We start from the raw sequence: 26432 nt of genomic DNA, 5'->3' as shown, positions 1-26432 counted from the left end.
AGCCGGCGGAGAGGTGCTCGGCTGGGGGCGGGGAACCCGAGTGAAACCTTTGTTTTTCTTTTGTCCTGCCGGCACACCCTCCACTTGGGGACCCGCCTCAGCGGGCCCCGTTACCGCAGGCTTCCGGATTTCTTTCCCTGGGCTTCCGAGGGCGGGGTGGTTGGTTTTCTTCCTTTGCTTTCCGATCGGGCTTCATTGCTCCATTGTCCTGGGTAGGCCTTTAACTGCCTGGCAAAATATCCGCAAGCCATTGATTGCGACGCTCCAATGATTTGTTTACAGGGAAGCGATTTCCTTGTCAGCCGTCAGTCTTGGGTTATTTTTCTTTCAGGTCGTTATTGACATAGAGGTTTAAACCAGTGAAGAATATTTTCTTATTAATAACTAGTTGTTTATGGAACCGTCTTTGCCAGCCGCTAGGGGCGCTATCTAAAAATGTGGTTTTCCTAGCCTTACCCTCTGATTTTCCCGTTCAGCTGGCCTGGGGTGTGGCTCCTGAGTCGCCCCTTCCGAGGACTGGGGTGTGGGGGTGTGTGTGTGATTCTGACGTTGGGTCATTGCCCATACTTTGACAACACTGAACACCAAACATCTAAAAAATTTTAAAGCACCATAGGGGAGTTGATGGAGAGTCAAGGCTGAGAAATTCTTCGGGCAAGATCGTGTTCTTTGTTCTCTAGCTTTAGTAGCGGGGACACTCTCGTGAGAATCTTTTTGGGGTGCTTGTTAACATGTCAGTTCTGGGCCCACATCTCAGATCTACCAGATGTTATTCTTTGGGGGAGAAGCCAAGGAATATGTGTATTTGGCAAACTTACCAAGTAACTGGTGGACACAGTATGACAATCCTTATTCTGCATCCTTTGTGTGATTTCCAAATGCTGGGTGGATTATCCAACCAGCACCTCAGATTCAGCCTAGCCAAAGCACCCCACGGCGGGGTTGGTGAGGAGGGAGGGGGCCATGACCCTGCAGAGAGAAGTCCTGACTTCCTCCTGACTTTCCTTTTTTTTTTTGGTTAATGGCTGCACCCTCCTACGGTCACCTGTGCTTGGCATCTAGGCATCTTTGAGTTTAAAAAAAAAAAAATCCCTGGTCTCAGAGTTTCTTTGATCTTTACATCTAGAATCTCTTTTCTGGATATTTTGGTAGGTTAAAAGGTCAAATAGGGAGGCTCGTATATTGTTCAGGCTCATATCTGTCATTTCTTCTTCATCCCCACCACCTGCCCCCTCTTCTGTGGGTTTGTCTCGGGTTGTGGTTACCTGCCTGGGGAATTCTAATTCTTTGTGGTTTTCGAGTCTGGGCCGCATTCACTGCTGGGAGGTCAGCTTTCCCGGGATCGTGCCAGGGTGCCATCTCCCTCTTCCTGCCTTTGCTCAGCAGCTGTCTGCGGCTCAGCTTCGTCTGCCACTGTTTAGGGCTGTTTTGAAGGCGAGGGACGGAGACTTATTCTTTTACGTCAAGGAAAAGGAGATTTATGGGACCTAATGAGAATCAGCAAGAAGTCAGGATCCAAGGCAGCTTTGCCTTCTGCCTGTCTCTCAAGGGGCCACATTTGTGTTCTTACTTAGGAGGAGTCGTTTTCTCTATTCCTATCTGTTAGGTTCTCTCTCTGCCGACTGGCTGTCTCAAAACTATCATTTTGCCAGTGGTCCATAGTAACTGAGTCTTTTGTTTCTAATTCCCAGTTCTCAAGGGAAGAATCGTTGGCCCAGCTTATGTTTTGGAGCACTCACAGGTCCCAGATCAGGTGCCCATCCTTGGTTATGGCTGCTGGTGGAAAACAGGCAGAGACCTACAGATGAGGCCCGTTTGGTATGCCTCTGCCATCTGCGATATTTCTAGTTGCACTGTTCCTGTGGTCGGTTCTGAGGAGATAAAAACGAAGGAGAGACAGCCTTTGTCTTTGAAGAAGTTAGGATTCGCCAGCCACCCTCACTTTCCAGTCTTAGCTCTCACATTTACTTAAAACTCTCATCCGTGCTCTTCATTGTCTCTTGGGTGCACACTACACAGTCACGTGGCTGTCTGCGTGTACCTTCGCAGGAGAACACCAGGGTCTAGTGGTGTGCGCCAGGCCAAGTCCTGACAGCCAGGGGCTGCTTTTCTCTGTCTCAGCCCCAATTTTATAGGCCTTGTGTTAGCTGTAAGGTGTTTCTTGCAAGAACTTGGAGTTTAGAGTTGTGGATGAGGATGAGTACGATGGTGTATGAGCAGTCTAAATTTAGGTGTACACACAGGGTGTGGAGTCAGAGAGTCAGGGCCCCGACCCAGCTCAGGGTAAGCAGCCTGTCGGTGGAGGCTTCCAGAAGAAGATAATGTTAGACCCACGTCCACAAGATGAGTAGAAACTGTCCGGGCATATCTGTGGAGGATGGGCTTTCTAAGCCGAGGGGGACGGAAGTGCAAAGGCCTAGAAAAAAGAAAATGTGGGGCAGCCAGAGGTTGCAAGTAGCTTAGTCTGCCTGGACCTGGGAGTGTGGAAGCAGGTTTGGGTGGAGGGTGGGAGGGATGGTTCTGGGAGGGGAGACAGAGACGAGGCTGGAATGGTTAGATGTGGCCAGATCGTGAAGGATCTGCATGTCTTCACCATCGTAATCCAGGAATCACTGCTCTGCACAGGGCAAAGCTTTTCACAGGAGTTACAGACTTGAATATTGAACATTTACAATGGCGTTTAAAGGCTTTGGGGGCTTCAGTTCCTTGAATAACTCGTGAGTAATAAAACCGTCATGTTTTGTTCTCCCAGCATGAGTTTATGGGGAACTAACAGAAGGATTTTAAGAAGGAGTGTATATTAGATCACTCTTGCTTCAGTGTGGCAGTTTGATTGAGGTGGGGGGAGGCTGGAGAGAGGGGACGTGAGCCAGGAACCATCACATTGATTCAGGTGAGAAGTGGTGCGGTAGGAGTTTTCAGGACAAGAGCCTAGATTACAAACTTCCTCTTTTCTGAAAACAGTGCCAATACTTGGTGACCTTGTAACCCCCTCCCGGCCCTGTGACCATAGTTAATTGGTTCTGGTTGGCACTTGATCTGGGACTTTTGAATCTGGGAACAAACAATAGTCCGCTTTCTCTGATTTGAGAAACTGATTTGGGCCTAGATAGCTCTTCGCAGCCATTTTCCCACTTGTGTAGAAGAAGTTGGTCTACGATAGAGAATGAGAATTCTACTGGCATTGGGGGTCCGGGGCACCCACCTTTCCCACAGTGTGGTTATGGGGAATAAATCAGTATCCTTAAAATACATTTCCTGTTTGGCTTAAGCTAGGTTAGATTTGTCTCTTTTACCTTCAGGAGTCTTGACTAGCATATATGGTGATGGCCCTGAACGAGGGCACTGAGAGCGGGGTCGGCTGACCTCAGGTGTTAGGAAGCACAATAGACTGAAAGTGGTAACTTGTGTGCTGGGGACAGTGGTCAGTGCTTTGACAGAGTGGGCGTGAGGATAGTGTTCAAAACGGAGGGAGTAAATTGAGCACAGGTAGGTGTGTGGAGCAGGACGCAGGCAGGGGCAACTCTGAGTGCATCAGCTTGGCTGGGCTGTGGGGTGGGGTGGGGCTGGTACGGAGAGAGAAGGGTGGTGGGTAGGGCCAGGCGCTGGATGCCTTACTGAGGTACTAGACTTGATCCTAGAAGATGTGAGAACCAATGGAGGCATTGGATACTGGTGATGACTGTTTAAAAAATCTCTTACTGGTTTGCAGTGGTAAAAGTATCATATTCTAGGAGATGTGATGTACAGCATGGGGAGTCCAGTCAGTAGAGTTAATAGTATTGTAATAAGTTAGTGTGGTGACAGATGGTGACTAGACTTAGGGGGAAAGCAGTGTGCACTCGAAACTAATAGGCTATCGTATGTCAATTACACTTTCCGGAGAGGCAGGAAGTACCACATTCTGGAAAGTTAGGACCTAAAATTTCTAAAGAAAATTTACAGTAGTGCCATCACCATTTGATCTGTTTCATTTCAGTACTTTAAAATGTATACATTTAAAATAGTTGAGATGCTGTATATATCGTGTTTTTTTAGTTAATTTTTTCTGCCACTTAATATATCATGAGCATTGTTTTTTGTCAATATGTTTTTTGGAAACATTTTGATGACTCTATATTATTCCACTGTGTGACCATCTCATAATTTATGTAATCTCCCATATCTAAGTTTTTGTTCTTATGAATAAACTTGTGTTGGATTTAAAATCTTTGTCCATGTTTCTTGTGTTTTTGCAGTTGATTCTGAGGAGTGAAGTTACTTAACGTTTTTTGAGGATTTTTTAAGATTTTTTAAAAAATAAGGTATTATTGAGGCACAGTTTACATCAATATTATTTATCTTTTTAGTGTCAATTTTGAATTTTGATACATGCGTATAATCGTGTAACTGACACCACAGTCAGAATATGGAACAGTCCAAGCGCTCCCCAAATGCTCCTGTGCCCCAGCGTAGTCACCTCATTCTCCCCCCTTAGACCCTGACACCCCCTGTTCTGTCTTCTGTCCATATAGTTTTCCTTTTTGAGAATGTCATATGTATGGAATCATATAGTGGAATCGTTTGTCTCCTGGTCCCCAAAGATGGACTTCCATCCCACATGCAAAACACATCAACCTCTCCCAAGGCCCCCGAAAGTCCCAGTTCATTACAGCTTTAACTCAGAGGCCCAAATTCTCATTTGAATCTCGTTAGCTCTCAAGTTCTAAATCTCATCATAGAAACCAGGTATGAGCGAGGCTCTGGGTAGGGCCATCCCGAGGCATGATTCCTACCCATCTGTGAACATGTGAAACTCGACAAGTTGTGAGCTGTAAAAAACAATGAGAGACAAGTGTGGAGTGCCAGTAATTGACATTGTTCAAGAAGAGGGGAGATGGTGGGGAAAATAGACATCACTAGCCGCAGGTAATTTTATTCTCTTAGAAAAAAAGTTTTTAATTTTGGTGAACTGATTTATCGAGTTTCTTTTTCTGAGGACCATGCTTATAGCGTTATATCAAAGAAATCTTTGCTTAATACAGAATAGTCTATATTATTAGATATTTAGGTAAATTTTAGTATATGTATTTTATGTAAGGTATGGGTTGAGATTTACTTGTATTTGGACATCCAACTGGATGCGATATCATGCCTACCTTTTTGCATTTACATATTCTAGTAGTGGTAGATGAGCAGTAAGCACGCAATATGTTGTATTTCCAATGGTGGTAAATGCCACGGAGAATATAAAGCAGGGCAAGGAGGTGGGAGCTAGGGGACCGCTGTGGGGTATGTGTGAGGTTGTTACTATTTTACAGCACATGGTCGGATTAGACTTGCCGAATAAGGTGGTTGAAGGAAGGGGGGGAGGGAGCCATGTGCGTTTCTGGTGGAAGAGACTTAGGCAGACAGAATCCCTGAGATGGCACAGCACTGAAATGGGTAAGGGAGACTGGTAGGAGATGATGTCACGTAGAGTCTTCTAGACCGAGGTAACACAGGTGGTTTGAGTTCTTTGAGAAGCACTGGAAAGCTTTGAGCAAAGAAGGACATAATCTGAGTCAGTGCTCTCTCAGCAGCAGCTGCTCAGACCTTGTTATAGTTGCAATTCGGGGGCTGCACCCGGACCTACCAAGTCAGACTCTTTGAAGGTGAGGCCCAGGCATCCGTGTTTTACAAGCTCTCTAGGTGGTTCTGATGCAGATTATGCTCTAAGCAGCTCTGGTCAGACTTACGTTTTCGAAAAATCATGGTGGTTGCCTTGTGGAGGATAGACTGTGAGGAAGGCAAGTGGAAGAAAGAAGGGCCTTAGGACCCAGGTGAGAAGTCACAGTGGCTTGGACCAGGGTGGTTGTGATGGAGGTGGCGAGTAGTAGTTAGATGCAAAATATGCTTTATAGATAAGGCCAAAAGGATTTGCTAATAGACTGAGTGCAGAGTGTGGAGGACGAGACTAGGCATAGATAATTCCATGGAAGAATGGGGCTGGAGCTGCGTTTCCTGAGACGGAGGAGCAGTGGAGGCCGCCCTTACGTGCAGCCGCGCTGATGAGGACGCCAGGGGTGCCTTCCTCAAATCTGGAGTTTGGGATCTGGATGATTAAGACTGAGATGGATGTGAGTCTCGGGAAGGGAGGGGCGCACCTTTTGGCAGCGGGGCTGTGGGCGCTTATTGTCACTCCTGCAGGTGCAGGTGAGTTTGTACAAATGTAAGGTTAAGAATGATAATGGAGTTAGTAGTAAATTAAGTTTTTTTTGCCTAATCACATGTGTATTTTCTTAATATGTGCATTTTATCTAATCTGCTTTTGACAGGTATTGCAATTAGGATAACTACAGCTTTCTGTGAAAATGTCAGTTCTGATATCACAGAGTGTAATAAATTATGTAGAAGAAGAAAACATTCCTGCCCTGAAAGCCCTTCTTGAAAAATGCAAAGATGTAGATGAGAGAAATGAGGTAAGACCAAGTTTCTGAAATTAAAATCCTTAAACGTTTGTTGACCACAGACTGCTGTGTACCGGGCATTGTGCTAAGGAAAAAAATAAGAAATATGAGTTCTTAACTTTGGTAAGATTGTTAAAAGTAGTTCAAATTCCATACTTCTGGAATACATTTGAACTCACGTGCATGACTGAATATGGAGTTTAGAGTTATGATTGACTTTTTTTTTAGATGGAATAATCAGTATTTGTGAAGTTTGATTACTGAAGTCTAAAGTGTTTGTAGGAAGTTTTAGAGAACTTCCAGACCCAATAAATTCACCAGGCAAAATTTTTGAAATACTTTCTTTAATGGATCCTTAGCTCTCTTTCTGAGTTGTACACACTTAGGGATTTTAAAGACCCTATATTTTAAAAAAAATTTTTTTTGAGAGAGAGAGAGAGAGAGAGAGAGCGTGCACATGCACAAGCCGGGGAGGGCCAGAGAGGGGGGGGACAGAGGATCCGAAGTGGGTTCTGTGCCTACAGCAGTGAGCCCGATGTGGGGCTTGAACTCATGAACCGTGAGATCATGACATGAGCTGAAGTTGGCTCCCCAGACCCCACATCTGTAAGAGATAGGTCATGTGCGGTTTAATAAGATAGGGAGTATCCATTTATCGTTTTCATTAACTTCTATTAGATATTTGTAGTCAACAATACAAGCCAGTAAACTGTTGATCTTATTACACCTTGAAGCATTTCACTACGCACAGTTCTGTGCCGACAGCAGTGAGACCGGTGTGGGGCTTGAACTCAGGAACTGTGGGAGTTCAGACGCTCTACTGACTGAGCCACCCACGTGCCCCACATCTTAGCCATTTTTTCAGTGTACTGGTCAGTTGTCTTCAGTCATATCAGTAATTCATAATGTTACAAAGTATCTCCAGAACTTTTTCAGATCTGAAGCTCCTTACCTGTAACACAGCAACTCCCTGTTTCTTTCTCTCCCCAGCCCCTGGAAGCTACTCTTCTACTTTCTGTTTCTATGAACTTGACTGCTCTTTGTACCTCATATAAGTGGAATCACACAGAATTTGTCTTTTTGTGGCTGGCTTATTTCACTTAGCATAATATCCTTAAGGTTCAATCATGTTGTAGCATGTGTTTCTTTCCTTTCTAAAGCTGAGTAACATTCAGTTGTCTGTATATGCCACATTTTGTTTATGCATTTAAGTATTGATGGACTTTTGGGTTTTTTCTTCCTCCTGGCTGTTGCCTAAATAGTGCTGCTACGAACACGAATATGCAAATATTATAAATGTTTTAAAAGCTATGGAATCAACAGTTATTATTTTATGATTATTATTATTTTTGATATAGGCCACCTAAATTTCATGTTAGCTCTCATAAGGAAGTCCTAACATAAAAATTTTGTTATTGCAGTAACCTTATGATAGTTATGTTTTTATTGAATCAGCTCATTTAATTTGCATAACAGTTCTATGAAGAATAACGCTGAGGGGCGCCTGGGTAGCTCAGTCGATTAAGCGTCCGACTTCGGCTCAGGTCATGATCTCAAAGTTTGTGAGTTCGAGCCCCACCTTGGGCTTTGTGTTGACAGCTCAGAGCCTGGAGCCTGCTTCAGGCTGTGTCTCCCTCTCTCTCTGCCCCTCCCCTGCTTGTGCTCTGTCTCTCTTAAAAATAAATAAACATTTAAAAAATAATAATAAGAGAATAATGCCGATATTTATCTTGATTTGTAGGTACTTAATCCCTCAGTTTCCTATCAAAGATATTATCTGATGGAACCCAAATTTGAACTCTGTTCTATTTGCTTTCTTTTTAAAAAGATTTTTTTCAATGTTTTATTTATTTTTGAGAGAAAGAGAGAGACAGCGTGAGCAGGGGAGGGTCAGAGAAAGAGGGAGACACAGAATCCGAAGACAGGCTCCAGGCTCCAAGCTGTCAGCACAGAGCCGGACACAGGGCTCGAACTGACGAACCATGAGATCATGACCTGAGCTGAAGTTGGATGTTCAACCGACTGAGCCACCCAGGCACCCCACTGATTTCAAACTACAATCTGTTGATGCTCTGTCATTCTTTGAGTTTTCAGAATAAGGTCATCCAGTGATGTGCTGACATATTCAGTGTTTCTGTGTTGAACACAGTGTTTTGGTTAGATAACTCCTCTGTGACTATGTGTTATCAATAGTTGTTCTAAATAGATAGGAGAACATTTCTAAGTGGAGATTGTTCATTGTTATAAAATAATTACATAGGGGCCCCTCGGTGGCTCAACCAATTAAGCGTCCAACTCTTGATTTTGGTTCAGGTCATGATCTTGCAGTGTGTGAATTTGAGCCCCATGTCAGGCTCCATACTGAGAATGCAGAGCCTGCTTGGGATTCTCTGTCTCTCCCTTTCCCTCTGCCCCTCCCTTCCTCTCTCTCTCAAAATAAATAAATAAATAAACTTAAAAATATGTTTAAAAAATAAAAAGTTACTTACAAAAGCAGTCATTTAATTAGCATACATTAGCATATTTGGAATAATAAAATGATTAATAGTTAAATATATTAGTTATTACTTCATAGGCATTTTCTATGGGAATACTGAAAAAATAGACTCACATGCAAGGAGAAATATAGCATATCAATAAGCACAAAATTATATTAATCTTATTCACATAAAGAATTAAGCATACTTGGTATAGAGCTTAAATTGGCATCATGCATGAGTCAGCATTGAACTGATATTAATGGTATTTTTATCTAGTGTAGTATTGTATCAGTTAAAACTGGAGTTTTAAAATAATTTGAAACAAGCTAGATTGTTTAATTATGGCTCAGTGTGAGGGATGGAGAGAAAGTAGCTTTCTCAGGGCCTTGTATTGCATTTTGCTTCTACAACTTCTTATAAAATCTATATTTTATAGAATTCTCTAAAGTTGTGTGGATTTTCTTCTTTCTTGCCCTTGAAAGTATTTAATTACTTTATGTTAATGTGTTTTGGTTTTCAGTTTTGAAAAGGTCTCTTAAATAGTACGTCAGTAAAATGTACTTAAGCGACCGACTCTTGATCTTAGCTCAGGTCTTAATCTCAAGGTCATGAGTTCAAGACCCATGCTGGGCTCCAGACAGGATATGGAACCTACTTTAAAAAAAAAAAAAAAAAGAACTTAGCTTATGGGGCACTTGGGTGTCTCAGCCGGTTAAACATATGGCTCCTGATTTTGACTCAGGTCATGATCTCGTGGTTTGTGAGTTTGAGCTCGGTGTTGGGCCCTGTGCTGATGGCATGGAGCCTGCTTAGGATTCTCTCTCTCCCTCTCTCTGCTCCTCCCCCGCAATAAATAAACCTTAAAATAAAATAATATGGGGGAAATTCCTGTACTGTGTTTAGCATACAGTTGGCTGCCATCAGTAAATGCTAATTTCCTGCTGCCTTTTCTCTGCTTTATTTTGTAAACTAGATAAATCTCGGCCTGTGAACATTCTCAATGATGGGAGGTCTTTGCCCTTTGTAAAGTAGTGACAGACTTATTTTATTTTAGAAAACAACAATAAGTTACTCTGAAGTCTTCTTGGTATAAGATTATAGTGCTGAAGTGGGACAGTATTCTCCTGAGAGAATGAAGTGGGACTCTCAGTTCAAGGAATGGGCTTTGTTATGTGCTTAGAAATAGGCTCTGAGGGAAATTTCAAAGGAAAATTTAAAAATGTTTTAGTTTCACTATAGTTATTGGAAGAAGTATACATTCTCTGAAGGTTTACTTTAAAGGGCAATGGTTACCGAGCTAGTACACCTATATACATACAAGTAGGACTACGCAGGGTTTGGGAAGAGCCAAAAGAGAGGCAAATAGGAAATGTTTTTTCCATCATCATCTTCTGGGGGCTGAGAGAAAGGGTGGTTACCTGTTGGGGGAACGTCACTCTGTGCAGTGTTCTGTTCTAATGTGTTTGGCCCCAGGTCATTGTAAGTGGAGCAGGGGTTATGTGAGTGTGTGAGCCTGTGTGGCTTGGAGAGCAGTGGGCTTGGGGTATGCGAAGGGCCTTTAGTGCTTCATCTTAATTTTTTTTTTAATGTTTTATTTATTTTTGAGAGAGAGACAGCATGAGCAGGGGAGGGTCAGAGAGAGAGAGAGAGGGAGACACAGAATCTGAAGCAGGCTCCAGGCCCTCTGCTGACAGCTCAGCACAGATGCGGGGCTTGAACCCATAAACCGTGAGATCATGACCTGAGCAGGAGTCAGACGCTTAACCAGCTGAGACCCCCCCCCAGGCGCCCCAAGCGCTTCATTTTAAAGTGGAAGAATAAAGTCGTGGTTGTTTCGAAGTTACTCTGTCTCCATAACTGTAGTTACAGGATTGGTTAAGCGAGAACTGAGAGAATAAACACATGTTTTGTGATAAGACCCAGCTTATAAGGTAACTTTTCTTCTATCTTTGAGAATCTGGTAACTTCAGGGCAGCCTTTCTGGTAAATTATTTATCTTTTTGAGTGGTGGCGGTGTAAAGGGTGTATCCGTTAGGGATCACTGCGGACTGCATGTAACAGCTCCTAATACGTGTCTTACTCAGATTAAGGGCTTAGTGTCCTCACGTGATGAGAACCGGAGGAAGGGTTCCGGGGCCGAGCCCAGGGCTTCGGGACACCGTGGCGGCTCCTGCTGCCCGTCGCTCCTCCTGCGCGCCGGGGGCTGCACGCCAGCCATCTCGCCGCAGCGCCAGCCTTGTGTCTCCGCCAGGAGGCAGGGAGCACGGAGCCAGGCCGCTGAGCTCGGCTGAACCCCCGGNAGCTGAGCACACCGCCGCCCCTCACAGAATCCCACCACTCGATATGGGGGAGACAACCAGAAGTTTCTGCAAGAGAAACTCCTGACTATTCAGGTCTTTCGTCTGGCTTGTTTCTAGCTAATCAGATTTATATCATCTTTCGTATTTGTGTTCTAGGTATTTTTACACATCTACGTTGTTTTCACCCTCATATTCTAGAAGCACCTATCTCTGTGAACTGTCTGATGTGACTGTGACCCCAGAAAGTAAACAGAAAACTTCTGAGTCTCCAGAGTTACTGATCTGGAAACTGATGTAAAATTCATATATCTGCAGGGCCATGGATTCAGGGTTAATTGGCTTTAATTAATATACTCTACCAACAACTTTGTTATCTCACTTTTTATCCTAGTTGATTAGAAGGAAGAAGGATGCTGTAGAAAGTTGGTCAAAGAGGTTAGAGCTGACAGAGGCAACCTGGGTGTGATAATTGTTGTCTGTGGTTATGACTCAATTGTAAACATGATGTTTAAAGGTAACGTGTTTAGCAACTAGTAAGTAATGTGTGCATTAGTTTTAAATTAATGGCTATCATAAAATATATAATCAAATTTAATGTTTAAAGGATAAACTTTGTCACCTGGAAAGTCTGTTTGTGCTTAATACCTCATTCCCTAATGACTTTGGTTGAATGACATATAATTTTGTATCTGTTGTTCTTTAAGAATGTCTGTTTAATGCACTTTACTTTTGTCCTTTGTTTAGACCGATATTTGTGTTTAACTCTTTACTTATATTATTCTTATAATAGCATTTGTTGTATTTTTGCCTATTATTAGAAATATTTGCTTATTTTTTTAAAAAAAAAATGTTTGAAAGAGAGAGACGGGGGAATAAGCGGAGGGGCGGAGAGAGAGAATCCCAAGCAGGCTCTGTGCTCAAACTCACAAACTGCAAGATCGCAACCTGAGCCGAAATCAAGAGTTGATTGGTTAACCCACTGTTCCCCCAGGTCCCCAGTGTGCTAAGATTTTTATATACATTGTGGTGATAACTTTTCAGAGCCTAGTATTATTCATACTTACTTATTTTTTAATGTTTATTTATTTTGAGAGAGAGAGAAAGCACAAGTGAGGGAGGGGCAGAGAGAAAGAATCCCAAGCAGGCTCCACTGTCAGTGCAGAGCCCATTGTGGGGCTCGAACTCATGAACATGAGATCATGATCTGAGCCGAAGTTGGATGCTTAACCGACTGAGCCACCCAGGTTCTCCCATGTTTACTTATTTTGAATGAAATTGTAGTATCAAAAACAGACTACTGATCCTGTAGTAAAAAAAATGTTTTGTTTTCTTTGACTTTTATATTATTCATAAAGTGAAAACTTGAGATTTCAAAGGTGTTTGTAAATTTAAGAAATTCTGTAAACAATGTTTGACATACCATTGTGATAAGTATGGTGTATTTAACTGTGCATTGCTGTTAAAGTACAGCATCTTGAAAAGCTCTCTGTGTCTTGTCTTTTCTGCAGTGTGGCCAGACCCCACTGATGATAGCTGCTGAACAAGGCAACCTGGAAATAGTGAAAGAATTAATTAAGAATGGAGCTAATTGCAATCTGGAAGATTTGGTATACATTAAAATAATCTACTTACTTGTTGTTGTTTTTTTCCTTTCCTTAACTTTGCACTTTGATTTTGAGACATGATTCAAAATTAGTAGATCACAGTTGTACTTTCAGATCTATGTTAGCTTTGCCTAATATGCCAAGTCTACTTTTGAATGGGGTGATGCAGGAGAGAAATCATTCCTTTCCTTGAAAGGTCTCAGTTCTTCATGTTTTTTATACAAAGACGGCACTGGCTGAATAGGGAGCACATATTCCTGGGTACAGGTAGCCTTTATTTAAAAATAAAGGACAGTAGTTCTTGGTGCATCACATAGTTTCTAAATCCATCCTATGGGATTGCATTGGTTTAATAGCCTGTGAATGTGCTCCTAAATCTGATGACAAGCTCTTTAATTTCAATTTATAGCAATGGTTGTTAGCCACAAGGATTAGCTGTCAAGTTTTGATAGTCATCTTTTCTTTTTCCACAAAACCTCAGAGTGTGATTACAAGGCCAGCACTTGACACGCTGCCGTAATGCAGGCAGACAGATAACTTCTTAACGGAGATTCCGCTGAGGCGTTATTTTAGAGTAGTTCACAGTGGGGTCAAATCATGTCAATCTGGTATGACCATTTGGTATGTAAAGTTGAATTTATTTTTCCTCCCTTTGGATTTTTGTTTTTTGGTTTTGAAATGGTAATGTTTGTGACTGTGTGTTCAAGGATAACTGGACAGCCCTGATCTCGGCATCAAAGGAAGGGCACGTGCACATTGTGGAAGAACTGCTGAAGTGTGGGGTCAGCTTGGAGCACCGCGACATGGTATGCACATGGGCTGTGGTATCGTTCATTAGCCGGGGTCTTAGTAACAGTAAGAGCCATGCCTGGAACCTTGTCTTTTTGTGCGTGAGGTGACAGTGTAACAACATTTTTAGGATTTGGGGCTGGGCATTGAAATGACTCTCAAGAATGCATGAAAACCCAAGTGATACAATGAACCTCTTTTAGAATATTCTTAGTTATTGTTATTGTTGGCTTATTTCAGAGTTTAAAGTTCTGAAATATTAAAAACAACTCACTAACTTTCAATATAACAGTGTTTTAAAACATATGAAAGAATTGTTTCCTTTAAAGAGGAACTTTAAGAGGGACAGTATAGTCTTATAAATATTTTCAGTTCAAAGTGATAATTTTCAGAATAATATTTATAAATTTATTTTAAAAACGTAGTTGTGTTCAGACTTGCCATCTACACACATTACGAGTTTAACAAGATGCGATTCTTAATTATCTGAGCTCTTACTTGATCCTGGCATCTGTTTAAGGCATAAAGATGAAGAAAGAGATCATTTCTAGCTTATTTATCCTGCAAAATGTTAAGCCTTTTCCAAAGTTAACTTTAACAGTGGAGGAGAGGAAGGAATCGATCTGCCTTGGCGTATAAAACAGGTATTACTTTGCCGATAATGTGAAATTCAAGTGGTCTGAGTTTTTAAGAAACTGTAGGATTCTACTGTCTTACACTTACTATTATAATTTACACAGTGTGTTTACTCCCATAATCTTATATGTATTCTCACACTTAATAAAGTGGGTGGGATACTTATTTTTATACAAAGATACAGAACCATTTTTACCCTACTTATTTCTGAAAACGAGTTGAAGTATATTGCTGTACAGGTTTAGGGAGAGAAGTTATTGATGTCAGTAACCCAGGCAGAGGATGGGTTTGGTAGGCGAGAGTAATATGTGGTATTCTTATCTTACTGGCATATAAAGTAGAAAGGAAATGCATGGAGGTATCTAGTTCTCAATATTTTATTAAAGGCACCAAACCAGTTGATCACATGAATTAATATTAGGTTTCCATTCTGTGCCTGGTCCCTTTATATGCTTTAGCGTCTGTCTAGTGAGATGACGTCTCAGAACAGTCCCGTGGGCCAGGGATTCCTTTTGTTCTCAGTGTAGGTGGTTCAGGAAACTGAAGCCGAAGGAGTGTCCTTTGCCCAAAGCAGTCAGGCCGTGGTTTGAACCCAGGTCTGCCTTACTCCGAAGGCTTTCTCTTCTATTGCTGCTCTGTGTGTATTAGCAGGGAGTTAGGAACTAGAAAAAAGACTCTTGAATGCTGAGAACAAACTGAGCACTGATGGGGGTGGGAGGGAGGGGAAGGGGGTGATGGGCACGGAGGAGGGTCAGGTGGGTGGTAGTAGCTGAGCTCTGAGGGAAGGCAGCGTCCTTGGGACTTGTGTAGGGAGAGGAGAGTGACCGCCAGGGGTTGTCTGGGGTTCAGGAGGAGCTCCAGGATAGAGCATCTGGAAATCTAGTGAAGATTTTTTTCTCGAGAAGACCTTTGTGGGCATTAAACTACAGCTATTGGCGTGATCTTTTCGCTTTGCAAATTTGGGTATAGTTTTTTAGGATTAAATGTTTAACTCCTACATTCTTGCATAGGGTGACATTACACAAATTAAAATGAGAGCATGATATTAAAACAATTCTGGGAAGGCGTTTTAAAGATTGAAATATTGGTGTTTGAGGATAAAACTCATAGATTTAATGTTGAGTGAAAGCACTGGGATATAAGCATGTACAAACCATAAGGCTCTATTTTTATAAATCTCAAAAATAGGCAAAAGTAATCTATTAATGCATAGGATACACTCCCTGGGAGGGGAAGGGAGGCATGTAGTGACTGGAGGAAATACTCTATTTCTCAACTAGGTGCCGGTTACAAAACTGTGCAGTCAGTGAAATTTTATCAAACCATAAGCCTAAAATATGTACATTCCCACATATGCATTATACTGAATAAAAAGTTTTTAAAAATTGCAAAAAAAAAAAAAAAGATTGAAATATTGGTGTATGTAAAGCTTGACCAAATGCCCAGCTCTATAATTTGATCTTTCCTTGTCTTTCATGACCTTGACACTTTGGAAGATTACTCCTCTGACATTTTTAGAATCTCTCTCAATTTAGATTTGTCTGATGTTTTCTCACGATTAGAGTGAGATTATGCTTTGTTGGGGAAGGATACCACAGAGATGATGTTCCCCTTCTCCGTGCATCTAGGTACATGATGACAGAGTCTGTCACTGGTGAAGTTAACCTTGATCTCTTGGTTAAGGTAGTATCTGCCAGATTTCTTCACTGTATGATTACTATTTTCCCCTTTGTAATTACTGAATATTTTGGGGAAGATACTGCTTTTGATTAAACTTTCACTCATTTGTTTTAACATCTATCAGTCTATCTTGCAGGTAGCAGTTATTAATGTGGTGTTATAGTGGTGATTTTCCTACTCCCTGTACCTTGATTAATTGGAATTCTTCTGTCAGGAAGAGTGCTTTTCCTTTCTCTGTCTCTCTCTCTCTCTCTCTCTCTGTATCTGTATGTAGTTATATATCTACAGATATATATGGTCTGATGAAAATTTATTGATTTATTTTAAAATGTTTGTTTATTTTGAAAGAGAGAGAGTGCAAGTTGGGGAGGAGATGAGAGAGAGAGAGAGAGAGAGAGAGAATTCCAAGGGGGCTCAAACCTACAGACTGTGAGATCATGACCTGAGCTGAAATCAAGAGCTGGACGCCTAACCAACTGAGTCCTCCTGGCACCCCTGATGCATATTTATTTTGTTCACTGGTTTATAATTCAGTTCTGTATCTATTTTCCTGCTACGTTGTTCCAGCTTTGGCCATGGGAGCTTCTGGACCCTTTAAACATGTCTTGCCCTTCCTGTCCGGTTTTTGTTTTTGTTTTTGTTTTGAGTACTTCCTTACTTTCTGGCATCACAAGATGCTTCAGGCTCAGGTTCATCTTGTATTTATCCTGGATTATTTTTCTGATTATCAGCCCCAGAATCAGTCCGTTTTTCAAGGAACCCTGGTTTCTCTTATTAGAAAATGGTATTGAGAAACCAGTATCTTGGTGGTAGGAATGCTTGTTGTTACTGGGGTGTCACTGCTATAGTCCTTCTCAGTGGGTAGACATAAAACATAGATATCTTTACGCTAACTCTTGCATATTCATGCATCTATTTCTATACCTATTTGGGGGGGGGATGTATTTAAAAAAATTTTTTTTAGTGTTTATTTATCTTTTGAGAGAGAGGGAGTGTGAGCGGGGGAGAGAGAGGGAGATAGAATCTGAAGCAGGCTCCAGGCTCCAAGCTATCAGCACAGAGTCTGATGTGGGGCTCGAACCCACAAGCTGTGAGATCATGACCTGAGCTGAAGTCGGCCACCCAACTGACTGAACCCCCCCAGGCACCCCTGTATTTTTTTTTTAAAGAGACCAGGTTGATACTGCCAACCCAATTCATTATAGACTTTTCCCGTTCCTTAATTTGTAACTCTTCTTTGATGAGTTTGCTTTCTTTGAAAGCAAGTCAAAACATTGCCTTCCAAAGTTACCTCGGGTTAGCTTCTAAGTAGTTATGTGATTATGTGATTCATTTCTAATAGAGTTAGATTCATCTGGCGTAGTCTGTATTCTATTTTTTCTCTCCATATTCTGGTTGATTTTTTAAAACTTTGCACACAGTAAAATTCACCCTTGTGATGAATGGTCTTGTGGGTTGGGTTAGGACAAGTTCATAATGTCTATGTCTAATGCCATGTTGTAAACAGAGCCATTTCACCACCTCACCACTGCTCCCCGGCTGCTCCTTTATAATTATCCCCTCCGCCCCCTCTTCAGCCCCCGGCCACTGCTGACCTGTTTTCCCTCTCTACAATTGTGCCTTTTCTAGATTAGGGCAAGTATTTTTTTTAATCTCCTTTTTAGTGATGATGAAAGAGAATCAGAAGGATTAAGTGATTTATATTCTCAAAACGAAATGTGGATTTAAATGTTGGTTTAAAAAAACCAAAACGTTCATTTCTTAGTATAATTTGATTGCATTGGTCTCTTTTACTGAATTCTCTTATAGCTGAAAAGAAAATTACTTAAAGAAGAATAGAAAGAAAATTGCTCCTGTAGTTTAGAAAATAGAAAATTATCGGGGCGCCTGGGTGGCTTAGTCGGTTAAGCATCTGACTTTCGCTTAGGTCATGATCTCGCGGTTCGTGGGTTCGAGCCCTGCGTCGGGCTCTGTGCTGACTGCCAGCTCAGAGCCTGGAGCCTATTTCAGAGTCTGTGTCTCCCTCTCTCTCTGACCCTCCCCTGATCACGCTGTCTCTTTCTCTCTCTCTCTCCTAGAAATAAATAAAAATATAAAAAAAAGAAAAGAAAATAGAAAATTATCATGCTGTTAATTCATATGTGACTTCACCCCTCGAAATCATGATCTACGGATCATTACCTTAGCGTCCTCTCTTTTTTAGCAAGAGGTGCCGTAATGGTCCGGGACTTATAGCATGTGTTTGCTTACTGTTAAGTTTTTATTTATTTATTTTGAGAGAAGAAGAGAGAGAGAGAATGCACACGTGCACATGAGTGGAGGAGGAGCAGAGAGAGAGGGAGAGAGAAAATCCCAAGCAAGCTCCACACTGTCAGCGCAGAGCCAGATGTGGGGCTCGATTTCATGAACCATGAGATCATGACCTGAGCCGAAATTAAGAGTTGGATGCTCAACTGACTGAGCCACCCAGGCATCCCTATAGTGTGGGTTTAAATGCAGGAGCTAAGTATGATTGCTAGAATCCCTCTCTAGAAAAACTCTGGGCTCCTACAAGGGGAATATCTAGGGACATACAAAGTGTTTTGAAGAAAAGTTTTTAACCAGCCAAAACAAATCTTGGAAATTTGAAAGAATTCAACATGAATATTCTGTATTTCAGTTTCCACGATACAGTCAAAATTTGGAGTAATAATTTCTGGAATTAAGTGATTTGACATATTTCAGATACTATTATATATTTCTCTGGGGAGCTTGGGAATTTAAAGCTACATAGTAGTGCCTTCATAAAACAGTGGTTTTATACAGAAACACTCAAAGAAGGAACTTCATTAATGGCATTATTGTGCTTAGAGATGATCGAAAGTTTTCTCTCCCTTCACCCCCATCTTTTTTTTTCCTTAGGGAGGATGGACAGCCCTCATGTGGGCGTGTTATAAAGGCCGCACCGAAGTGGTCGAGTTGCTGCTTTCTCATGGGGCCAATCCAAGTGTCACTGGTTTGGTGAGCATTAGCAAAACCTTCACTGTGATACAAGTGGGGAAATTTTTTAGGGAATACTGGAGACTGATTATATTTTAGACTTGATCTTGGATAGAAATGATTTAGATCTTACTAAAGATAATAATGCAGGGTGTGATTTCAAAGCACAATGAGAATTTTTTTCTCAAGCTAAGCTTATCTCTCAGTTTTTATCAACAAAAAGGGAACTCTTAAAGCTTAAGTGTTAATTACACTATATTTACACTATTTCAAAAGGAGATTTTGCGATCCCTAAGTCATTTTGCCTGTTTTCTGTGGGGGTGCATTCTTAATCTAAACTTATTTAAAGGAAAGAGGTGTTTACTAGATATCCATACCATTTTTCTATACATTTCTTTACGTGGCAGTATGTGCATCAGTACTCTACTTGAGACTTGGTCTCAGACTGCAGATTGAGCACTTATCTATGTTTCATACTATACATGTATGTCAGATCACGTTGTACATTTTAAATATCTTATGATTATATTTGTCAATTATACCTGAGTAAAGCTGGAAAAAAAAGAGAAACTTATTCAAGTTAATGGAAGGATTATATAAGAACTGTTTCACATTTTTCTTATTAGTCTTGCCTGTTGGCTAGAAAATCACATTAAATGCATTAACCTGTAAAAATAAATATGTTCATAATATATATGTATTTAAGGGTGAGTGCATTTTATTTGATGATTATGTCCTATGACTATTATATTTTTTAAGTAGAGAATGACCTGTAACTTGATTTTTTTAAATCATTACTTGGTATTACTCCCTTTGTTATTTACTTTTCTTAGCAAATGTGTGTTGTAAATATCCACCTAAAAGATTTTTCTTTCCCTCCCTCCCCAATCCCCTCCCCCCTCATCTTTTTTCCTGCCTGCCTACCTCCCCGCCTACCTGTCTCCCAGCAGTACAGCGTTTACCCCATTATCTGGGCGGCAGGGAGAGGCCATGCAGATATAGTGCATCTTTTACTGCAGAATGGTGCTAAAGTCAACTGCTCTGATAAGGTAGGTCAGCAAGATCTTTCCAGGTTCCAGTCCACCTCATGTCCACGCAGCATGTCTGAATGCAGGTTTTTTCATACGCTCTCATGAGACTGCACTGATGCATCTTCTCTTTGTGTATATGAATGTGTTTTATATAGAGAGGGACATCACAGGCGGGTCCCTTACACACACTACCTTCTGAGTGTCCCTCCATTGGTTTCTATTTTTTACATCACTTTCATCATTCTCTGGAAAATAGATAGGGATGATTCCCTATTTTCATTATTTGAAATTTCCTATTGTGATTCTTATTCTTACCTTCAGTTCTGTCTGCTTTCTGTGTTGTTGCCAGAGTGATCTTTCTAAAAGTCAGGTTTAGTTTGTTCTCTCGCTCATGCTTAAAATGCTGAAGACGCCAATCCCTGGTGTGATGTGTGAAGATCGGCCTTGGCTCTCAGTCTACCCTGTCCCTTGCCATCTGACCCTACAGCTACCTTGCTCACTGCACGCCAAAGGCTGTGGGTGCCTGAATTCATCTGTTTTTAGCCCTTCCATGCCTTTGCATGTGTGCTTTGAGTGTGGAGAGCCCTCTCCTCATCTGCTTTAGTTTCTGTGCATCCTTCACACTGCTCATTTGCCATCCACTTCAGAAAGCTTCCCAATAGAATTTTGTTCTATTCATTTTTTAAATCCTTAATAGCCATCCCAAACATTTAACAGGTATTTATTTAACTAGAACTTGATACAACGTGGGTAACCATATTCTTTTCAAATTAATAACAATTCAGTGAAATATAGGAAATAGTATTAATCAGACATTTTTGATAATTGGAACACATTTTGAGCATAAATTTAAGTCAAATAGTATTACTTAACCTGAGGGGAATGTTGAAAATTGCCCTTTTCTTCATCTGGCTGGCACTTGTTTGCACACAAATGTAAAAAAATCAAGTAGTGCAATTTAAGGGTGATGTATTTTATACACTTTATTCAGGTTGTGCCCATTTTTTAAAAGGTATGACCTCAAATAATACCTTAGCAAGGACTGTAAAGAAACTATTGCAAATACTTATAATAAGGCACCTAAGAACCTTGTATTTGGGGGGGCACCTGGGTGGCTTAGTCGGTTAAGTGTCCGACTTCGGCTCAGGTCATGATGTCACAATTTGTGGGTTCAAGCCCCGTGTTGGGCTCTGTGCTGACAGCTTAGAGCCTGGAGCCTCCTTCAGATTCTGTGTCTCCCTCTATGCCCCTTCCCCCGTTTGTGCACTCTGTCTCTGTCTCTCAAAAATAAACATTAAAAAAGTTTTTAAAAGTCTTATATTTGGGACTTTTTGTTAATTCAAATTAGCTGTCTTCTAATTCAGATTAGCGAGGTTTTAGTATATGTCCACAGTGAGATGTATGGTTCCATCTGTTGATGTTTTCTGATTGACACTTTGATATGATGATGAAAGCTTTAATTTCTCTTTTTGGCCTGTTGAAAAATGCTTTATGTGACCTGGCATTCAAGGCCCCTTCAGAATCATGTATTATACTACCTAGTTTGTTACTATAACATTTCGAGAAAATGTTTAGTACCTGCTGTGTGCAGTGCCCTGTATATGTACTAAACACAGAAGATACAAGAACAAAGTTCCTCGGTCATGTTTGCTACACTTCAAGTGCTCAATAGCCCTATGAGACCAGTGGCCTCTGTATTGGCCAGTGCAGAATTATAGAGAATTTCCGTCAACACAGAAAGTTTTGGACAGAGCTGTTATAGAAAGTCGGCATTTATTACATGTTTATTTCAATCTCTGGTCTCATGCAGTTAAAGATCACTGTGGGTATTCATGTGTCTCTTGACTGGCAGACTGCCCAAAGATACAGCATTGCTTTTATGCAGAATACATATTCTCTGATGTCTTTTGAATCACATTCCAGCAGAAAGTGCTTTCAAGTGCAGTTTCTAGGCTGGAGTTTATTTTATCAAGTTCGGAGGCTGATTTGGGAGTGGTGGTGATGAGCACAGAATGAAGCCAGGGTTGTTTGGGTGATGAGTCTTACTCCACCTCTTAGTAGCTTTGTGACTTTAAGCCTGTAATAAACATCTCAGGGCCTCAGAAGTACTTAGAATTGTTTGTTATTTGGATGTTACTATTTTTGCCTGTAGTCATACTTTTGAACTTTAAATTGTATGTCACAAGATACAGGAAGTAATGAAAGCTTGTTGAAAATTAGAGGCTTTATGACATGATGGAAAAATTGTCACTAATTATAAAAGTTAAAGTTGGGTAAAGAAATTTCATATAGTGGTTAATTATCGCTTCAGGAGAGAGAACGTGGGGAAAATAGGATTTATCTAGGATTAAAATTATAATTTGTATAAACAGTAATTTATGGATACTCAAAGTATGATTTTTATCAAAATTCATGTTGAGAATTTGTTTTACTACAAATCTGATAATTTTAAATTTATTATTATTATTGTTTTTAGTATGGAACTACCCCTCTGGTTTGGGCTGCACGGAAGGGTCATCTAGAATGTGTGAAACACCTGTTGGCTATGGGAGCTGATGTTGATCAGGAAGGAGCTGTAAGTATCTTTTCTGTTCAGTCCCTGGTAATAGAGATGTGTTTTTAGTTTGAAGGCAGAGAATAATTTTTCTTTGTATATGCCTAGAACATTTTCCCTACAGTTCTTAAATGATACTTAGAAAAACAAGCATTTTCTTTCTATTATCCTGACAAATATATTGTAGATATTATATGCTACAAATACATACTTTAAAGGAACTATTGCTAATGCAGGTAAATTTAGGGAGGCTAAAACTATAAAGAACATCTTCCAGTAATCTCACTCTTGATTGAATTCATATTGAAATATTCTTTAAATAAAATATTTTGAAATACTATTAACTGAGGAAAAAAGTTATGTTCTGTTAAAATACCTTTTCCTTAAAAATTTAAAATAACATTGTAAGTTTTTGGATATTTTGAGCTGTGACTTGTTTTCCTTCTCCAGTAGATTTTAAAATGTCAGAAATTGGCGGTCAAAACCTAGAAAGCTTAAAAGCTGGTTCAATACATCTTACTGACTAGCAGTTCTTAATTCCTTATTGAGCACCTTCTGTGTACGCAGCCCTGTGCCAAGTGTGCGAGAGATACTGGAGAGGCTGACGAATTTCTTTTCCCTTGAGCTTGTGAGAATATAGTTAAAGGAATATTCTGAGGAGAGCTGTCACCAAGTCTCTGGCTGAGGTGTAACAAAAGTGAATTCTGTGTCACACTTCTTGACATGTTACCAGCCAGTTCCTCCTGTTTCCATATTGGCAGATGCTACTAATTCCTGACCTTTAAGGAATATATAACCTTTTTAGTGCTGTGTAGAGAAAGAGCATGATTCTTACATGAAATTCATACATTTCGCTTTCCTTTTTTCTGCAGTTTATCAAGTGGATGAGTGACTTATTTCTATGATTTTTGGCTCTTAAAGAATTTTAAAAAGGCTATATTATTTTAATATGTGAAAGAATTTTGACTTAGTTTTAGGGGCTGATCTAATAACTGAAATATTTCTGTCAGGAAATCATATGACATCACAATATAGATCAGTTTCTCAAGAAACAATTTTAATACCTTTGGTAATGGGTCAGTTTCTTCTATTAGGTGGTATATTGTTATAAATTATACATGCAGCTTTCAAAAGAACCACTGAAAATAAGACCATTTTTGAAAATGTGGTTTCTAGATCACTGTGAAAGGAGAATGTGTTACATTTTGTTAAATGTCCTGTAGCTGTTAGTTCATGGTTTTCAATGAATTTCACTTCAGTTTTTCCTATAGGTTTTATTGGAAACAATTCTTTGTTTGAAGCCCAATTAACCTTTTTTGGATTATTTAATTTAGAATGTGCTTAATTTTGAACCATCCCATCTCATCTCATTACATAGTGAGAGGGTCTGTTCATTGTCAGCAAATCCAATGTCAGTTTATCATTTGAAGAATCGAATGTCCTAACAGTTCTCTTAACTCAAGAGAGTTAATGTATCTTCAAACAGAGAGAATATGCTTCCTGACCAGTTTTGGTATGTGATTGGTTATTTATATTGGCATTTTGTTATCAGAAATAACTGTTAATAATAGACTACCTTTTTGAAAATACGAGTTTTATGAATATGGCATATGTCATATGTTTTCTAGAATGTACTGATTTCGGGGCTTGTTTTTATTTTGTTTTAGAATTCGATGACTGCGCTGATTGTGGCAGTAAAAGGAGGCTACACGCAGTCAGTAAAAGAAATTTTGAAAAGGAATCCAAATGTAAACTTAACAGATAAGGATGGAAATACGGCTTTGATGATTGCATCAAAGGAGGGTCATACGGAGATTGTCCAGGATCTGCTCGATGCTGGAACATACGTGAACATACCTGATAGGGTAGGTTACCTATTTCAGATTGGTCGTCTGGTGGTAACATGATGGAAGATTACCTTAGCGTCTCACACCTTTCAGGATTCTTCATGTATGTCATAAATTTGTTTTAAGATAAATTTTATTTCTACCTTTAGAACCGAGAAGTTAAAAACTATTCAGTCTTTGTGAAAGATGTTCTTTTTAATCTTTGTCAAATAATACTGTTACTGAACATATCACACGTACTGTAACTGTCCTTGGTATATATTACTGTAGTGTTACTCATGGCTGGTGATAGTCACTTTCCCAAGCGTTCAAGTACCACCTTTACACTTAGAATTTTCAGCTTGCTCTAAGCTCTTCTCAGAGCTCTCCACTTGTGTATCCAGCTCTGCTTGCGCTCTCTGCTTGAACGTCTGATGGGCTTCTACAGCTCACAGCAGAGCAGATGGCTTGTTTGGTTCTTCCCCACCCCGCTTTCCCTCCAGGCTTCTCCAGCTCAGTAAGTGGTGTCCCCATTTCCCTGTTGTTAGAGCCCCAGGCTCTACACACTCGCCTTGGTTTCTCTTCCTCGCCTGCCGTATCCGACTCTTCAGCAGGTCCCGGCGGCTCTGCCTCCAGAGCGCACCCTATGCCTGCCTGCTTCCCTTCATTTCCACTGCCACCTCCCCAGCCCCAGCCCCCATCTTCCCTTGTTACAGCAATTGCACCTTAACTGGGTTCTCTTGTCTCTGATTGATTCTCCATGCTGTTCTCAGAGTGATTTCTAAAGCAGTAAATCTCATGTGTGCTCCTTTATTTAAAGTCATGCACGGATTCTCTCGCACTTAGGGTGAATGTTACTCCTTTAGTTTGTAAGCACTGCAAGACATTGTCCTGGCCTAACTCTTTGTCCCCACTTTGCCACACTTTAACCCGTTTCAATAGGTTGCAGACATATTAACTTTCTTCCCTTTCTTGAACACACGACCTGTTGCTGCTGTGGGACCTCTGCACCAGCTGTGCTCTGTTGGAAATGCTGATCTTTAAGATCACTGTGTTGCTGTCTCCTCCTCGTCATTCTGACCTCGCCTTAGATACGAATTCCTCAGAAAGATCTTCTCCAGCGACCCAGTCCAAAGTAGCTGTCCAGTCACTTTCTATCACATCACTATTATTTTAACTTATTTACATGATATTTGTCTGATTTGTTGTTGCTGTTTGTGTGTATTGCCTATTGTCTATTTGTCTCTAGCCTGTGAGTTCTTCTAGAGCTGGGCCCTTGTCTGTCTTGTTTCCCAGTACCTAGAACGGTGCATGGCACATAGTAAGCAATGAAACATCTATAACGTTTTATTAAGGTACTAGTCTGGAACCGTATTAATGCTAACATTCTCAACTAAAGTTGGTTTGCCTTGGGTTTGTTTCTGCTTTTACTGTAATAAAGATACTACCACCCAGGGTGCTAAATTAGTAATCCTCCAGGACCTGCATCTTGATTTATATCCCATTGAGGCCCACTAAGGATCGAGATGCACCACAGCCCATGGACGCACCCAACTCAAATCCCTGCAACTGATATGTAATTCAGAGTAAAAAAAAAAAAAATTTCTACCCATTGCCAAAATAGCCATTTTACATTTGAAATAGTAGGAGCCTATAATTAATAATGATTATTGCTTGGTGAATATAATTTCAGGGCAAAGAGATGTCTTTATGAGGTAATGAACTTCATCTAATCTTCACCGTGGGGAATGAGCCAGTCTTATGCACTGCTAGCCTGTAATGCCAAGTTGCCTTGAGTATGGATACTGGTCTGGGAACCTTCCTTAATTCAATGTGGTTGGTTATAGACCCACCGATGGCTCTAGCCCTACAAATCCCTTTTTTACAATCCATGACTTTTGTTACATAGAATTATTCCAACAGTTTTGTATTATGTCATTTTTAAATGTTCATTTGGTTCATTGACAGCTATGGTGTCATTTTATTTAATTTACATTTATAATGGGAGGTCTTCTTCAAAGAGAGGCTTATTGTTCTGGGCGGCTTGTCTTTCGAAACTTTTGTCTGGGAATTTCAGAGTCCTCATTTTGAGATATGACCTGTCTCTCATTCTAAGGGCTCTTCT

General features: G+C 40.6%; 1 protein-coding gene across 11 annotated transcripts in view; it reads left to right on the top strand.

The window, feature by feature from the left end:
* Window positions 1-6296: 6296 nt before the first annotated feature.
* The window catches only part of KIDINS220 (kinase D interacting substrate 220), a 91232-nt gene continuing 71096 nt past the window's right edge, over window positions 6297-26432 (top strand). For 6 of the 11 annotated variants that reach the window (XM_077750971.1, XM_077750968.1, XM_077750969.1 and 3 more), the window contains exons 1-7: window positions 6297-6440; window positions 12717-12815; window positions 13520-13618; window positions 18819-18917; window positions 19844-19945; window positions 22404-22502; window positions 24149-24346. In XM_077750971.1, the coding sequence (XP_077607097.1) occupies window positions 6333-6440; window positions 12717-12815; window positions 13520-13618; window positions 18819-18917; window positions 19844-19945; window positions 22404-22502; window positions 24149-24346 (804 nt within the window). In that variant the 5' untranslated portion in view covers window positions 6297-6332. The remainder of the gene's footprint in view (window positions 6441-12716; window positions 12816-13519; window positions 13619-18818; window positions 18918-19843; window positions 19946-22403; window positions 22503-24148; window positions 24347-26432) is intronic. The other 5 variants (XM_077750972.1, XM_077750970.1, XM_077750967.1 and 2 more) reach the window with 1 other exon arrangement.

The sequence above is a fragment of the Crocuta crocuta genome, unplaced genomic scaffold (genome assembly GCF_008692635.1).
Source record: "Crocuta crocuta isolate KB4526 unplaced genomic scaffold, BGI_CrCroc_1.0 scaffold129, whole genome shotgun sequence".
Taxonomy (NCBI): domain Eukaryota; kingdom Metazoa; phylum Chordata; class Mammalia; order Carnivora; family Hyaenidae; genus Crocuta; species Crocuta crocuta.
This window is presented reverse-complemented; position numbering and strand designations above follow the sequence as displayed.